Source organism: Pelodiscus sinensis, chromosome 3 (genome assembly GCF_049634645.1).
Source record: "Pelodiscus sinensis isolate JC-2024 chromosome 3, ASM4963464v1, whole genome shotgun sequence".
In the NCBI taxonomy this organism is placed as follows: domain Eukaryota; kingdom Metazoa; phylum Chordata; order Testudines; family Trionychidae; genus Pelodiscus; species Pelodiscus sinensis.
This window is the reverse complement of record NC_134713.1, coordinates 113,047,887-113,064,464: the sequence shown is the minus strand read 5'-3', so window position 1 is coordinate 113,064,464 and position 16,578 is coordinate 113,047,887. Positions and strand designations below refer to the sequence as shown.

At 46.9% G+C, this 16,578-nt stretch overlaps 1 protein-coding gene across 9 annotated transcripts in view; it reads left to right on the top strand.

Annotated features, from left to right (window-relative positions):
* The window catches only part of TAGAP (T cell activation RhoGTPase activating protein), a 103,956-nt gene that overhangs the window by 9,674 nt on the left and 77,704 nt on the right, over positions 1 to 16,578 (top strand). For 4 of the 9 annotated variants that reach the window (XM_025180659.2, XM_075924554.1, XM_025180661.2 and 1 more), the window contains exon 2: positions 11,163 to 11,251. The exons of 2 other annotated variants lie outside the window; for them this stretch is intronic. In XM_025180659.2, the coding sequence (XP_025036444.2) occupies positions 11,163 to 11,251 (89 nt within the window). The remainder of the gene's footprint in view (positions 1 to 11,162; positions 11,252 to 16,578) is intronic. 3 more of the 9 variants (XM_025180660.2, XM_075924555.1, XM_025180658.2) reach the window with 1 other exon arrangement.

The window sequence follows — 16,578 nt, the reverse complement described above, 5'->3', positions numbered from 1 at the left end:
ATGTTTTCCATATACTGAATTAATTACACACACATCCCAGGGTCACATTTTCAGGGTAGCTACCCAGATATTTCCTCATGGTGATCCCTCAAGGGCACCCATTTAAGGTTTCTGGCTTCCTGCTATAACCCCTTGAGTGAAGACCTACAACTCTCCCTACATCTCTCTCCTTTCTGATGAGGGCTTTTACGGTTGCATTGCTCTCTGATCTACATTATGAGATCCCCAACAAATTGGACGGTCTAAAGGCTGGTGCCTCTGCTTTGTTTGCTCTCCAAGGACTATGACCAGCATAATACCAGCAGTTAAAAGTTACTACACAGCTCTAAGCAAACCCATTTAATCTTAAGGTAAAAGCATTCAGAGAAAGCGTGTAAAAACAAACAGATTTAAACACACATTAAATATACCAGAAGTCACCTGTCACTCTTGTGGGGCCCTAGCAGGCCAAAATATTTTCAGCCTTTCCACAGGATTGGGGCCCCTTTGGGCAGAAAATCCTGTCAGTTTGCTGGACCAGAAGGAAGGCCCTGATTCAATATGAATGCAGCTTTTTTTATGGCAAAAGCTTTTACAAAAGCCTTTTCTTTGGCTGTTTGTCCCTAGATTGTCCAGTTTGGCGTAGTATGTAAAAGCTTCCCAAGGGGATGGTACCTCTCTGCAGGGGTTTACAACCTGAGTGATTCACTTTAATCCCTCCCAGTTGGGTTTAGTTCCTGGTGTAGCTGTGGCAACCTTCCTGCCCATGGGGCTGCACACAATCCCAGGCCCATTCACACACGTTACACAATAAAGTCCCCAAAGACACTGCATGCTGTTGCAATATCTGTCACATCTCATGCCTAGATTTAGTCCTTTACTGCTTCATTACAGATTAGATCCATGGCCTTTTTCAGAGTAACATTTATTTTCCTCACTGGGGAAAGAGGCCCCGAGCCAGGAAAAGAGGGTGAGTTAGAACAGCTTATTCTCGTGTTTTGGCCAGCAGGCAGTACACTACTTCAGAAGTTCTTAACAAGTGCCAAATCTGGAGTAATTAAGGAAGGTCTGCACCTTGTATGAAATTAGGAGAGCAAATTCATTAGGCGGGACAAGCTGTTTTTGTGCTAGCACAGGGAATGACTAATGCTGTTGTCTTCCATCCCTCTATCATGTTGCAAGAGATGAACAAATAACGTGCTCCACTAAGCACTCCTGGGGCCCTACTTAACTCTTTGCCTGTAAATCAGGAGTGCTTCCGCCACAGAGACAGGCCAGTCAAATCCCTTTCAAACAGTAGTTCATTTCACAGCCTTTTCAGCTGCTCTTCACTCTCCTGACCTGTCTGCTCAGCATCCTGCAAGGACAGAAGGGAACAGCTTGAGATTCTGCGATCTGCTGAGCACCTTCTGCTCCCAGAGGGGCTCAGTGAGAGTTGAGGTTGGTTGGCACCTTACAGAATGAGACGATACGTTACCATGTTTCTTTTTAGCCAATGGAACAGTGACTGACAGAGGAAGTTATGAGGGGCATTAAATCAAATGGAGAGGAGGGGGAGAACCCTGTCTGAGAATGTCCTTTCAACCCTGTCGAATTAAGGGGAAGGGTGCAGCTGGGCTGTCCCGGGAGCTGCCGTGCAGGAACCAAATAATGACTGGAAGTCTTGCTCCCTGGCTTGTTTTTCCAGGCACAGGTTACTTCCCCCACCACCCTTGCTCAGTTACACGGGCTGGTGAGTAGGAGTGGGAGACTGAGCCAACACTCCTGCTTCTCTCCACCCCCTTGTGCAGAGGAAATAGCAGCCTGCTCTCTCTGACCCCAGTGCCAGAAGCAGAGTCTTGTGATGCAGGTAGCTCGAATAGAGTAGGAGTCAAGGGGAGTTCTTTATGCTCCCTCTCGTCCCAATATGAGTACACAGCTGGGACTATAGTTGTGCCCTTAGAGATAGGCCTGTGCCTCACAGTTCAGAGCCAAAACTGAACTTCTCCAACATTATGGGGGATTTCACATCTCTGGGGCTTACTTCATGGCCAAAATACAATTTGAAATTTGGGGTCACCTTATCTAAAAAAAGATACCTTGGCACTGGAAAAAAAGTTCAGAAAAGGGCAACAAAAATTATTCAAAATATGGAACAGCTGCTATATAAGGTGCTTTTCAGATCAGAAAAGAGGAGAGTAAGGGAGGATATAATAGAGGTTTATAAAATCATGATTGCTGTGGAGAAAGTGAATGAGGAAAAATTATTTACCCCTTCCTATAATGCAAGAACTAGGAGGGGGGGGGTCACCAAATGAAATAAATAGGTAGCAGGTTTAAAACAAACAAAAGGAAATATTTCTTCACCCAAGACACGGTCAACCTGTGGAACTCCTTTCCAGAGGATATTGTGAAGATCAGACTTTACAGGATTTAAAAAAAAGCTAGATAAAGTCATGGTAGGTAGGTCCATCAAATAGCTATTAGCCAGGATGGGCAGGAATGGGGTCCCTAGCCTCTGCTTGTCAGAATCTGGAAATGGTCAATGGGGGTGTGTGGATCACTTGATTACCTGTTCTGTTCATTCCTTATGGCAGTGGTCCCCACCCTTTTGGATACCAGGAATTGGCAAACCCATTCACAAACTTTTGGTGGACTGGTAACATTTTATTTGCATATTTGCATATTCATTATTCAAATGATGAATATCCAAATAAAACGTGACCAGTCCACTAACAGCACAGTCCAGAGAGCCCCCAGTGCCAGCCCTAACCCCTAGAGCCCCACCCCCACCCCTCCACTACCCCGCAGCACCAGCCAGAGTCAACCTGACCCCAGAGTCTCCTGCACCAAACCCCTTCAGTGCCAACCTCCCAGCCTCAGAGCCCCCAGTGCCAGCCCCCATCCCAAATGCCTCAGTGCCAGCCCCCCACCCCTTAGAGCCCCCAACAGACCCCCCAGTGCCAGCCTCCTGTTTCCAGAGCCCCACTGCACCCAACCCTCCCAGAGCTCCCCCCACCCCAGTGCCATCCCCCAGTATTAGCTCCATCCCAGAGCCCCACAGTACCAGCCCTGCCCCCGTAACTTCCTCACTACTAGCTTAGCCTCTAGAGCCCCCCAGCACTAGCCCTGCCCCTGGAGCCCCAGTGCCTGCTCCACCCCCCTCTCTAGCCCTGCGGTTCTGGCAGCCAGTGTTGGGGTGCACTGCCCAGCACCTCCCCTCCGGCCATGATTGTTGGGAGAGGCGTGGCATGCCCTACCTCTCAGCCAACCAGTACTGGGCGGGGACAGGGTCTCCCCCGGCTGTGGAAGAGGGCTTCCCTGTGTGTCAGGAGGGCCACACAGAACAGCACCGTGCAGCTCTCCTGCCACACAGAAAAGTGCTCTTCCGCAGCCAGCAGGAGACCCTGCCCATGCCTGGCATTGGTTGGCTGAGAGGAGAGGCATGACATGGGAGTGGTGTATCCCAGCCCCGGCCCCCAGAGCTGCCGGGGCCCAACAGACAGAGGTCCGCAGCCTAGCAGTTGGAAACTGCTGCCTGTGGGACATCTAGCATTGGCCACTGATAGAAGGCAGGATACTAGGCTAGATGGACCTTTGGTTTGACCCAGTATGGCTGTTCTGTTGTCTATTAATCTTAAGCTCTATTTATTTACTTTATAGTTCAAACAACATCAATAAAAAGAATGATTAGCTTTGGATTGACTCAGAGTAAACAAATCAGTTCTTTATAGTTGTTAATTGTTTCCCACACGCACACTATTTTAGTTCAACCTCCTAAAGTCTAATTCCAGCAACACATTGGCTTTAGCCACTGTTCATCTGAACAGGGGGGAAACTGTGTTCCATTTTCCCAAAAAAGCCCTGTGCCTTTATTAAGTGGAGCCTGAAAGGATTCCCAGTTTGTATCTCCATCTTGATTGCTGGCAATCTTTTCAATAAAAGAGAATGCACCATCTCTTGTTTGTCAGACACTATACCTGCATTTAAAGACAAGCTTGATAATTTTAGGGAAAACAGTACTAGCAGTTTTATAAGTTAATATAGGGTTAATGACGGCTCATGCTTCAGTGGAGTAAACCGATGCTTGCATGGGTCAGGAAGGAATTCTCTCTTCTCCCTTAGTGCTACATTGCAGGAAAGGTCAACCTGATGAAGTAATGGTCTGATCTGGCAGAACAAAACCAATGATCTGTAGATCATAATCACACCTTTGTATATTTTTTTTCAGTTTCAAAGTGTTTTTAAAAAAAGAATCTATAGGCATAGGTGGTGGGTATAATAAGCCTTCCCTGGCACAGCTGCTGCTGCTGACCCACCACCAGACACATGGGCTGTAGTGGCCCTTCCCCTTCTCCAAGGCCTCCCACCATCTCCTGCCTACTATGTGGTAAGTCCTCTGCTCTCCCTCATCCTCCTGGAGGTCCCCCCTGCTTGTCATGTCCCTCCTCCCTGGGGGCAGGGGAGTAAGGAGAGATGCAGCAAGCTAGTCGTAGACAGGAGAGCCTGGTAAAGCAGTGAGATGGCTCAGTCAGGCGCGGGGCCAGGCTTAGAGCCTGGCATGGCACTGGGCGGGGGAAGAGGGGCAGGCCAGGGCTCCTCCAATTATTGGGAGCTCTCAGGACTCATCTTTCGGGGCTCTGGCATGCAGAAAAGGAGATCCCTGCTAGAAGGGGTGGGGCCAGCAGGCTAGCCTCCCCAAAGTGAGGATTCACCCACTGCCCATGTCTAGAGGAAAGGCCTTGTCTCCACTAGAATGTTAGACACCTGCGTCACTGCACCAACACAACTATTTAGAATAGACAGAATTTGCTCCAGAGTAAGCTGTAGCAGTTCAAGACAAGCTGCATCCACATATAGTGTGTCTACACTGTGGGCTGTCATTAAAACAGCTACACTGCTGGCTTAAATCCCAGCACACACACAAGGCCCAAGGAAGTCATATTGTAATAGCTGCAGCTAATGACTTTTTATAGAAAAAAGCAGTCATCTGCCCACTCTGTCATGAATGTTACGTGGGCAACCGCTGGTAAGTCACGCGCCATACAGTAACAATAGGCGGTTGACTTAAGAAAATTTATGGTAATAATGAGTCAAATTTTTTAAACTTACTGCTGCTCTAATAACAGGAAGAGTAATTTATAATAAGCATTTTGCATATTTATACTTATTTCATGTATTTGGGTTGTGTGTTTTTCAAGGCATTTGACAAATTTCTGCAACTGAAAGTAAGAAAAACACAGGAATACTTATTAAAACTGGGAACCAGATCCTCATCTGGTCTCAAGGGACATACTACATCAGTTTATACCAGCTGAGAGTCTGGCCTTGTAATGAAATATTGCATAATCTCGGAAATATTTAACATTCTAATCATAGGATTACTGCAAATCCCACTGTAAACTACAGAAATGTCCATCATTCTAGCATTAGTGGAACAGTTGCTGCTTAGTGGAAGTATATCCTAAGGATGTTAACTATTGGTTAATTAAATAGTCAAATAACCTCATGAATTCTTATCGGTTAGTCAACTATTCTGTAGTCCCTAGGGGCAGGGCCAGCAGTCATGCACTATGGCCTTACTCCCAAGATGACCCCTGCCACTCCGCGCTGCTTCCACTGTATTAGAGACAGCAGTGCAGAGTGCCAGGTGGGAGCTGATGAGAGAAGCGAGTTTAAAAAACCAGCTCCCCTTGCGGACCAGCCATTGCCCTGTGCTGCTGCCTCTGATAAAGAGGCAGCAGCGCAGGGTGGCAGCAGCCCCTGTCCAGGGAGTGGGCTGACCTCCCAGACCCAGCGTGAGCCAGAACTGAACTGGGCTGCCTGCCGGCATGGCTCCTAATATGCTTTAAATGCAGACCCAGAGCGGGGGTAGGTCCCGTACCCATCGCAAGCCAGGACTGAGCCGGGCTGCTGGCCATGATGCTGAAAAAATTACTGGCAAGTGTGTGTGCGGGGGGGGGGGGGGGGGGGGGAATGCATATAGTCTATAGCAGTGGTCCCCAACGCGGTGTCTGCGGGTGCCATGGCGCCCGCCAGGGCATTTGTGTGCACCCGCCCACAACCTGGGCCGGCCCCGCCCGCGGCGCACAGGAGGTGCCGGCCCCAGGCGCACGACACGCACCAGCGCCAGGTGCACAGCGCTCAGGCGGCCCCAGACCTGGGGCACATGCGGACGCTCGGGCGCGTGGCGCTCGAGCGGCGCCAGTGCCAGCCCCAGGTGCGCGGCTCGGGCAGCAGCGCCGGCCCCGGGCCCACAGCACAAGGCACTCGGGCGGCCCCAACCCGGGCCCTAGGGCACATGCCGGCGCCGGGTGCAAGGGCATCCCAGTCCTTTGGCGTGCCCCCGGACGCATGGCCCTGCCCCCGGGCGCCCGGCGCGTGAGTGGCCCCACCTCCCAGGCGCCCGGGAGCCTCTAAAAGTTGGGGACCACTGGTCTATAGCATTAACCTATACACTTTAATCGACTACACTTTTACATCCCTAGTATATCCCAGTATATTTAACTTCAGAAACTGATACATCATTACACAGAACACTTATGTATTAAATATATTCAGCCAGACTCACCAGCATGCTCTGCCAAAGCAGCTACAAATCCTCATTAGTCACTCTGTTAAGATGGGTTTACAAGTGCTTTGAGTCACATGGGCCATTCTGCTACCTAGGTTCAATGGGCTCAGTTCTCCATTGCCTTACACTTTGTGCAGTCATTGACCCTGTGCAATATGAGGGCCAGATCAGAGCGGCAGCATTGAAAATCCTTTTTCTCATAATTGCAAACAACTACACAAGGTAGAAAAGAGAATCAGATCATCAACCTCATCTACTACTGCCTGCTCATGCATGAGTCCAGTGCATCAGCACATGTTCACCACCAGCCTTGACAATACCCAGATGAGTGCCCTTGTGGTGATTTTTTGCACAGACACACACACCCTCTCAGTCTGAAATTTCTGCCTGCAGCATTTTAACCCTCAGGCTCACATTAAGCCCGATCATCACAAAGTGGCACTGGAGCAAACTTACCAGCCAGTACATTCCCTTCACAGCTGGGTGTTATGTTCCAGCAGTTTTGCCTCTGTTTCCCCCAGAAGACATTTGGCCCTGCCACCGTCAGCCTTTTCTCACAGCTGCATCCCAAAGCCAAGTCATGCATAATCTCATCTCTTCAAAGGTAGTAAAGAGCTCCACAGGCCCATCATCCTGTCGCACATCATGAACTCCAGCCCCGGCCTATGCTCTTTAATCCTTGCTCCCTTCCTCAGGGAGGCTTTTCTCATCCCCCTCCTAGCCAGAGCTGCCCTCTTCTCTACTTTCCAGCCCAAGGTGCTGTGTGTAAGCAATTAAACCCTGCTCCTTTTAAGTCCTTCCTGCTTTCCACCTCTGCCTATCCATAAGTACCTTTCCTAGGGTGACATTCCACTCCTCAAGCATTCTCTCTCTTTCTCTGAAAGTCTGACTTCTTGTACTGCTTCCTGCCAATCTACTGTTTCCCTTGGAAATTTCCAGCTTTCCTAATACCTGGAATCCTTTCATCCCTGTCGCCATTTCCCTTCAGAGCCAGCCCCAGAGTATGCTACCCACAGTAGCTCTCTCCTCCCAGTTCTCCCTTGTTAGCTCCACAGTCCTTCCTTCAAAAGAACAATTCAATCTGATTCTCACCACTGGGTTTTATCCTTAATTACCTGTCTCCTTTCCAGGTGCCACAGAATGGGCTATCTGGCTTCCCTTAACTCTATTACTGCCATTATGAGATGTCTATAATCTATCACAAGGTTAAGAAACTGGATTCACCTTAGATGTCCCCGTTAGGCTCCTCCTGGACATGGAAATTAGAACTGCTTGCAGTGTCAGTAGCAACCAGGAACTCAAATAGATCTGGACATATTTTTCATATTAATAATTTATTCACCAAAAATGCATTTTTGTAGGGCACTAAAACTATTTGTGCATCCCAGAGTACAAGTCAGCAAATAGTCTTGGCTGAAAAAAACTGGAAACAAACATTTCAGAAATATTTAAATTTTGGGAGGAGAGGTGTTCCCAAAAAAAACCTCCAAAAAACTTTTGAAATGTCTAAAAAAAAACTTCTAGAAACTTTTGAAAAATTGAAACTTCAATCTGAAACTAAGCGATGTTTTCCAGATTGTTTTGGTTCAGCCACTGAACCTAAAAAGGAGTAATTATTTGCTCCGTTCTATACTCAGCTTCAGAAACCACTTATTGCTTTGTATAGTCCTCTGCCATGTACATTATTCCTTAAATAACTATGTTCTCTGGAGCTTATATTAACATTCATCAGACTCATTAAGCTATATGTTTTTAGTGGTAAAGTACAAGAAGCAAGCTCCCCACAGACCAGGACACGCCAGCTCAAAGGCACCAGACCCTAGTATAAAAACAGATGCAAGTTCTCTAGGTATATTTTGATTGCCCTGATGATCAATGCCCTCCACAACACTGATTTCAAGATTTTTAGTTCCTGCACATGCCTATTCCAGCATGTGGTGTACCTCATCTAGTAAATCAAATGCCCCAACAACTATGTAGGTGAAGCCAGACAATCCTTATGGTCTCAAATGGACTTCCACAGAAAAATGATAAAAGACAAAAACACTTTATCACCCATGGGTGAGCACTTTTCACAAAGCCATCATGCTACGTCCGTTCTCTCCTCGTCTGCAAAAGAAACCTGAACAATGCCTTCAAAAGGCAAACCTACTGACTTAAATACATAACTCTATGGGTATGTCTACACTACCCCGCTAGTTCGAACTAGCGGGGTAATGTAGGCATACCGCACTTGCAAATGAAGCCCGGGATTTGAATTTCCCGGGCTTCATTTGCATAAGCGGGGAGCCGCCATTTTTAAATCCCCGCTGGTTTGAACCCCGTGTAGCGCGGCTACACGGGGCTCGAACTAGGTAGTTCCACGAGGTGTACCGGTAGTTCGGAGTAGGAATCTTAGTCCGAACTACCTAGTTCGAGCCCCGTGTAGCCGCACTACACGGGGTTCGAACCAGTGGGGATTTAAAAATGGCGGCTCCCCGCTTATGCAAATGAAGCCCGGGAAATTCAAATCCCGGGCTTCATTTGCAAGTGCGGTATGCCTACATTACCCTCCTAGTTCGAACTAGGAGGGTAGTGTAGACATACCCTATGAGACACCAAAAATCATGGTCTCAATAGAGATACCAGTTTTATGGCTCATTACAACAGTCTGTAACTCACTAACCCTCTTGTGTCATAGAACTGCAGAGGAGTTAATTACCCTCTTCACTTCAACTGGGCTCCTGCAACATGTGTCAACCCCTTATGCGTAACAATCTGTCCCTTCTTGCATGTAGCTATGGTGCTCTGAGCTACAGTTGATACATTACAGCAGGGCTACACTACAGCAGGGCTACTCAACATGTGGCCCGTGGGCCACATGCGGTCTGCAGCCCATTTGTTTGCGGCCCACGATGCGGTTTGGATTTACGCAGAGGGATCAACATGCAGCCTGTGGGCAGGATCCTTTGAACAAGGCCTCCATTGGGAACACGCTCCACAATGGCAAGGCGTTTCCCAGGCAGGGTGAGCATTGAAAGACGCAAGCAGACGAGCTGGCTGGAACAGGGTGTCGGTGATTCTAGCCCCCAGGGAGGAGGTGCCGGGAGCGCCGGGGCATTGTGTGAAAGAAGCTATTTGCATATATATTTGCATGTACATGCAACCATACTTAAGTTGTGGCCCTCAGCATGTGCTGTGAGTATCATTGTGGCCCCCAGGGCCTCCAAAGTTGAGTAGTCCTGGACTACAGCAACACAGCTGAGCCACTGTACCACTTCAATATAGATGCAACTAGTGTGAAAGTTTCTCCCATCATTGTAGATTGGGGGCTGTGACCCCCCCCCCCCAGGGGATTGCAAGGTTATTGTGTGGGGGGTGGGAGGGAGTACACGCCTCCTAGCTAGCTAGTAAGTCTGCTATGAAAAGTGACATTAACAAACAGTCAAGTACCACTTTTCACAGCAGTGTTAGCTTCCCATTGCCACCCTTTCCTCTGCAGTGCTGCTGACAGCGGTGTTGCTTGCAGAGCCGCCCAGCTCTGAAGGCAGTGCCACAGCGTGCAGCAGCACAGAAATAGAGGTAGCAATGGGTTGCTAAGCCTCCTGTGACAAGTGATAGATACCCCTTTTTACAGTCACCCAGCTAGCGAAAAGGGTCTGCTGTGAAAAGTGATAGGACCAAACATATAAATACCACTTTAAAGTAGGTATTAAATATAAATGAGCTTTTAATTTAGAAGGTGGAAGTCGCTCAGTGGCTTGCTGTGTGAAAGGGGTCACCAGAATAAAAAGTTGGAGAATCAACAGGTGTCAAACTTGTAAATTCAATCAAATTCTGCAGCTTCTCTCTCCAACTGTTTTTGGAAATTGCTGTGTAATATTATTGTCACTTTTAGATTCATTAGTGAGTGCCTGGGCAAGTTAAAATGGTCCCTAACAGGTTTCTGTGTGTTGCCATTTTGAATATCTAATCTGTGTCCATTACTCCTTTAAGATACTATCTACCTTGTCTCTATCAAAAAATCTGTAATGCCAGAGATCCACCACTAAGGGGCACCCAGAAGCTATTCTTAGAGGCTATCTGCTCTGACAGATTTCGTATTTTATTCTAGATGTGTTCCTTTACAAAACATAAAGTTCTGTGGCTCCCCTCTTCTGAAGACTTTGGGTCAGATCCACTCCAGGCTGCCAATGGAATTGCACGACAGAGCTGAATTTGACTCTTTGTGAGTGATGTGACTCTGGCACTACAGACACCAGAAGAGTCCCAGCTTTACCTTCTTGGAACTAGAAAATACCCAGCCAGCGGCCACAATATGAAAATCACAATCTTTTAAAGCAAATTTGATTTTACTGTGAAAAACCTGCAATATATTAGCAAGCTTTTTCAAGGAGGAGACCAACACAATAAAGTGAGGGGGACATGTAGAGAATTATTTGATTAGGAGAAGCTATAATGTCGCTGTCACCTGTGCTCTTTCATTCATGAAGGGATTTCAGGGTTCCTAGTGCCTGTTTTCCTAAAGTACCTGTTGTATTTGATTGATTCTCATTCAAGGTCAAATTCCTCTTCCCAGTTGTAAGTTTCTCAGATAACACTAGCCAGGGTGAGGATGAAAAATGATAGTAACTTATTCATTTGATTTCAGCAGCTCAAGAATCTTGCTCACCGTCGAGGTTCAGCACCTTCACTTGCATTCGGCAAAGCTTTGAGCAAGCCCTGGTCATCGTCACCCAGGTGTGTTTTTCTCTTACAGTGTATCTAAAGTACTAAGGATCCAGGACAATATTAAATGGCTTCAATATCAGAGACTGAGATGTCTAAACTGGGAATGTAAGTGAGTAGTAGAGTATACAATAAACCAATAAGTCTCAGCTTATCGATTAATCTTCTCAACTATTCACATCCTTCTCTCCCGCCCCCCCCCCCCCCCACTGCCTCTGTATCAGAGGCAGCAAGTGGAGAGCGAGGAGTAGGAGCCTGTGCTGGGGGCAGCCGGCTTCAAAGTTGGTCCCCCCTCCCCGCAGCATTTTCTCCGCAGTGCCGCCTTTCCCGCACCCCTGCACTACTGCCTCTATCAGAGACAGCAGCAGGAATGGGGGCAGGGGAGGCTGCCTTGATGCAGCCTCTGTCTGCTGGGAGCTAGGATTCCCCATTGATGGGGCTGCTGCCACCCCACGTTGCTGCCTCTGATACAGAGGCAGCAGCGTAGAGTGGCAGGAGCTCCCCAGGAGTGGGGCCAAAGTTCACTGGCTGCTCGCCCCGCCCCCAGAGACTATCAAATAGTCAAGTAACCTCAAAGATTTAATGCAGTTAGTCTACTATTCAATTAACTGCTAGCTTACATCCCGAGTCTAAGCACATGAATAAAGGAGTTCCAGGCTACTATAAAACTCATACTGAAAGCCTTTGAAAGTCACTTCTTCACTCGGTGCCTCAGTTTCCACATCTGTAAAAAAGGGGCAGAATTAGTTACTTGGATCATGGATGCTTTGTGGAGGATGAGTTAGATAACAGCTATTGATTGGTTCATGACTTTCTCCTAAAAAACTTGGAATATTTCTTTTCCTCCTCCTTTCTTCTCTTTACAAGTAGCAAAGCGACTGGGACAGCAGCTTCTTGTATCTTGATAGAGTTTTACCCGCTACCTCTGCGATAGCCCTGAACCAATGCCCACTGAAATCAATGGAATACCCCCCACTGGCCTCTGTGAACTTGGATTAGGGTCCTGGTGAAGTCATTTTATCTATTAAATAAGTTCATGATAAACAGAGGATCTCTGTGATCTGAATTGCAGGTAGCACATGGGAACACATTGGCTACATCTAGACTGGCATGATTTTCCGCAAATGCTTTTAATGGAAAAGTTTTCCGTTAAAAGCATTTGCGGAAAAGAGCGTCTAGATTGGCACGGACGCTTTTCCGCAAAAGCACTTTTTGCGCAAAAGCATCCGTGGCCAATCTAGACGTGCTTTTGCGCAAAAAAGCCCCAATCGCCATTTTCGCCATCAGGGATTTTTTGCACAAAACAAATCTGAGCTGTCTACACTGGCCCTTTTGCGCAAAAGCTTTTCCGCGAAAGCACTTTTGTGCAAAAGCATCCGTGGCCAATCTAGATGCACTTTTGCGCAAAAAAGCCCCGATTGCCATTTTCGCCATTGGGGGTTTTTTTGCGCAAAACAAATCTGAGCTGTCTACACTGGCCCTGTTGCGCAAAAGCTTTTGCGCAAAAGGATTTTTGCCCGAATGGGAACAGCATAGTATTTCCGCAAGAAGCACTGATTTCTTACATGAGATCATCAATGTTCTTGCAGAAATTCAAGCAGCCAGTGTAGACAGCTGGCAAGTTTTTCCACAAAAGCAAGTGCTTTTGTGGAAAAACTTGCCAGTCTAGACACAGCCATTGACTTTCATTCTATTTTACTATATCTCAGGTCCCAATAAGCAGGTCAAACTGCACTGTATGTTATGCCTGTGTAGTAGTCAGTCCAGGTTCCAGATGTGCTCATGAGATGTGAAAGCAGGTACCTAATAAAGTAGGAGGAACTACCACCTCCTAAGAGTTTACATAATATATGTTCAGGTACTTTACTATCCCTCACTCAGGGATTAGACATAGTACTCTCTACACATGCTGAGTTAATTATTCCTTAATTATACCCTCTCTCAAGAACAGGGGCATCTCTGCCTTCACTTTCCTGACGTGAACATCAAAAGCTGTCAGATTTTATCAGAAAGGTTTCTTTTAACACCTTCTTCTTTCACTGGCAACATTCCTGAATGAGTGAAGTCTTAATAACAGCCCTGTTCTACTCCTCCACATGTTATCATTTCAGAAAACAAAATCATTGTACAGCTCAGAAGTTGGAAGCATACACGTATTTCTTAAATTCTAAATAAGTGTCAATGAGTCATCTGGTTTTTCTGTGGCACAGTAACTTACCAAGTCTTCTCTAACCATATTTTAACATTGTACTAGAACAACATTGATGTGAACCAAGAGAAAAGACTCCATCCACTTGGTTGGAACTCCGATATCAGAATCTAGGCAAATGAAACTTTTTGTTCATAAGGGGCATAGCCATTCTGGGGCATGATATCTCATGGATTTGCAGAGAGGTCCTCTTTTTTTTGTTCAGTGACAAGCCTCATTTATGTTAATCCTCAATCTCTGGAGGACATGGTGACATTCATGTGTGTCAGTGGTCCATAAGTAGTTCAGCTAAAGATGATACCTGTCCCTTGGATGGATTTACAGGGGTGGGGGGGATGAGTGTTCATTGAGGATTACTCCCTACACACACTATTGTGCACCCTCACAATGCACCAGGCACATGGGTGACAGGTATAAGAGGCAGGGAAAGGCAATGCCTTCCCAAACTGATTGTTATGGCTCCACCCCAGGTCCCTTCTTCAGTGCCGCTCCCCTAGTCTCTCAGAGCTGCCTGGGCCTCAACCCTGCCGAGGCTGGGGCCAGACGCTGCCCACACTCCAGGGCCAGGGGGCCACCTGCCAGTTACTGCCTACCCTCCCCATGCTTCGGGGAAAGCTGGGGCCATGCACAACCCATCCTCCCCCTGTTCCCAGGACCAGGGATGGTTGGAAACACACGTCTCTCACTGAAGAGGAGTAGTAGGAGGGAGCTTGGTTCCCCTGAGTAACAGGGGTGGGGCTTCAGGCAGCAGGGGTGGAGCTGGAGGCTTGCTTCTCCCAGCCCTAGGTTCACCCACCCATTCTTGACAAGTGCAAGGACTGCTTCCATTTAATACGCCACAGAAAGCAAGCCACTAAAAGTGATGTGCTGGGTTGGAGGAGATTGATCAGGCCCCGTTCTCCTCTGCCTGTGAGGTACAATCCTTCTAGAGCTCCCCTACCTCCACATGCTGGCCAGAACCTTCAAGGTACATTGTGGTCTTTGCAGTGCAGCCAAAGCATGGCATGACAGCACGTGTCCACAGAGTTATTTGGGTGCTTTAAGGGCTAGAAGCCTGAGGCTAGCCAATCCTGATTACAAAGAGGTACATCGAACTTGGAATCACCACATTCCCCTATAACGAAAGCAGGAAGTTAGAGAGAAGATTCTTTGGGATAGAGAATTACAGAAGCAGTGGGGAGTGAGCAGGCTCCCGCAGAGGCAACTAAAAACTCAGGAACTGAGACAATATGTAGGAAAGGCATTGGAGAATGGAAGGCCTTATTTATGAATTTAGTAAAGCAACACCTAAACTAAAAAGGGATGAGAATGGACAAAAGTGAGTGTGAATTACTGAGGAAGTCCTTTGCAGTGGGAAATTGAGGCAAGGAGCTGTTTGCAGGGCCTCGCTGAGGCCACATGTGGTGCTTGGAAGGATGCCTCTGGTTGACAGAGAGATTTTGTCACTTCTACATTTTCTTATCCTTTTCCGTTTCATTCTCTGCTTTGTAACTTTACAACATTTCCCGCAACTCTTGAAAAGTTACATTTTTCTTTGCCCCCTTGGTAACTCCGCACTCCTTGACTTTTCCAAAGTTGAGGAAAACATTGAAAAGTTACAACATTGCAAATGAAAAAGTATATGTTTTTGGGGGGAATGGAGTCTGGACATTATTTTATTGCACTGGGTGCCAAAAAGAAAGTGAAGAGGAAGAACACATTTCAAATCTGTGAAACTTTGAAAAATCAAATTAAAATATTGTAAAATTGTGAAAACAGAAAAGTGTTTCATTTTGAAAACTGCAAAATAGAAACAATGTCGAAATTTATTTTTTTCCTGCATTCTATTTGCCTTTTTGACCACCGCTACACACTGTGTGGAAGTTTTCAGAGAACTATCCTCAATAACTCCAAGATCTCTTTTCTGATTTGTTGTAGCCAAATTAGCCCCCATCATACCGTACGTATAGCTGGGGTTATTTTTTCCGATGTGCATTACTTTACACTTATTCACATTACATTTCATTTGCCATTTTGTTGCCCAATAACTCAGTTTGGTGAGATCTTTTGGAGTCCCTCACAGTCTGCTTCTGTCTTGACTATCCTAAATAGTTTGGTATCATCCGCAAACCTTACCACCTTACTGCTTACCCCTTTCTCCAGATCATTTATGAATAAATTGAACAGGATTGGTCCTAGGACTGACCCTTGGGGGGTACCACTAGTTACCCCTCTCCATTCTGAAAATTTACCATTTATTCCTACCCTTTGTTTCCTGTCTTTTAACCAGTTCTCAATCCATGAAAGGACCTTCACTCTTATCCCATGGCCATGTAATTTACACAAGAGCCTTTGGTGAGGGACCTTGTCAAAGGCTTTCTGAAAATCTAAGTATACTATATCTATTGGATCCGCCTTGTCTGCATGTTTGTTAACCCCTTCAAAGAACTCTAAGGGTATGTCTACACTACCCCGCTAGTTCGAACTAGCGGGGTAATGTAGGCATACCGCACTTGCAAATGAAGCCCGGGATTTGAATTTCCCGGGCTTCATTAGCATAAGCGGGGAGCCGCCATTTTTAAATCCCTGCTGCTTCGAACCCCGTGCAGCGCGGCTACACGGGGCTCGAACTAGGTAGTTCGGACTAGGGTGCCTATTCCGAACTACCGGTACACCTCATTTCACGAGGAGTAACGGTAGTTCGGAATAGGAACCTAGTCCGAACTACCTAGTTCAAGCCCCGTGTAGCCGCGCTGCACGGGGTTCGAACCAGCGGGGATTTAAAAATGGCGGCTCCCCGCTTATGCAAATGAAGCCCGGGAAATTCAAATCCCGGGCTTCATTTGCAAGTGCGGTATGCCTACATTACCCTCCTAGTTCGAACTAGGAGGGTAGTGTAGACATACCCTAATAGATTAGTAAGACATGATTTCCCTTTACAGAAACCATGTTGACTTTTGTCCAACAAATTATGTCCTTCTACATGCCTCACAATTTTATTCTTTACTATTGTTTCGACTAATTTGCCCGGTATAGAAGTTAGACTTACCGGTCTGTAATTGCCAGGATCGCCTCTAGAGCCCTTTTTAAATATTGGTGTCACGTTAGTTACCTTCCAGTCATCAGTTGTGGAAGCCGTACCTTTTTCTTA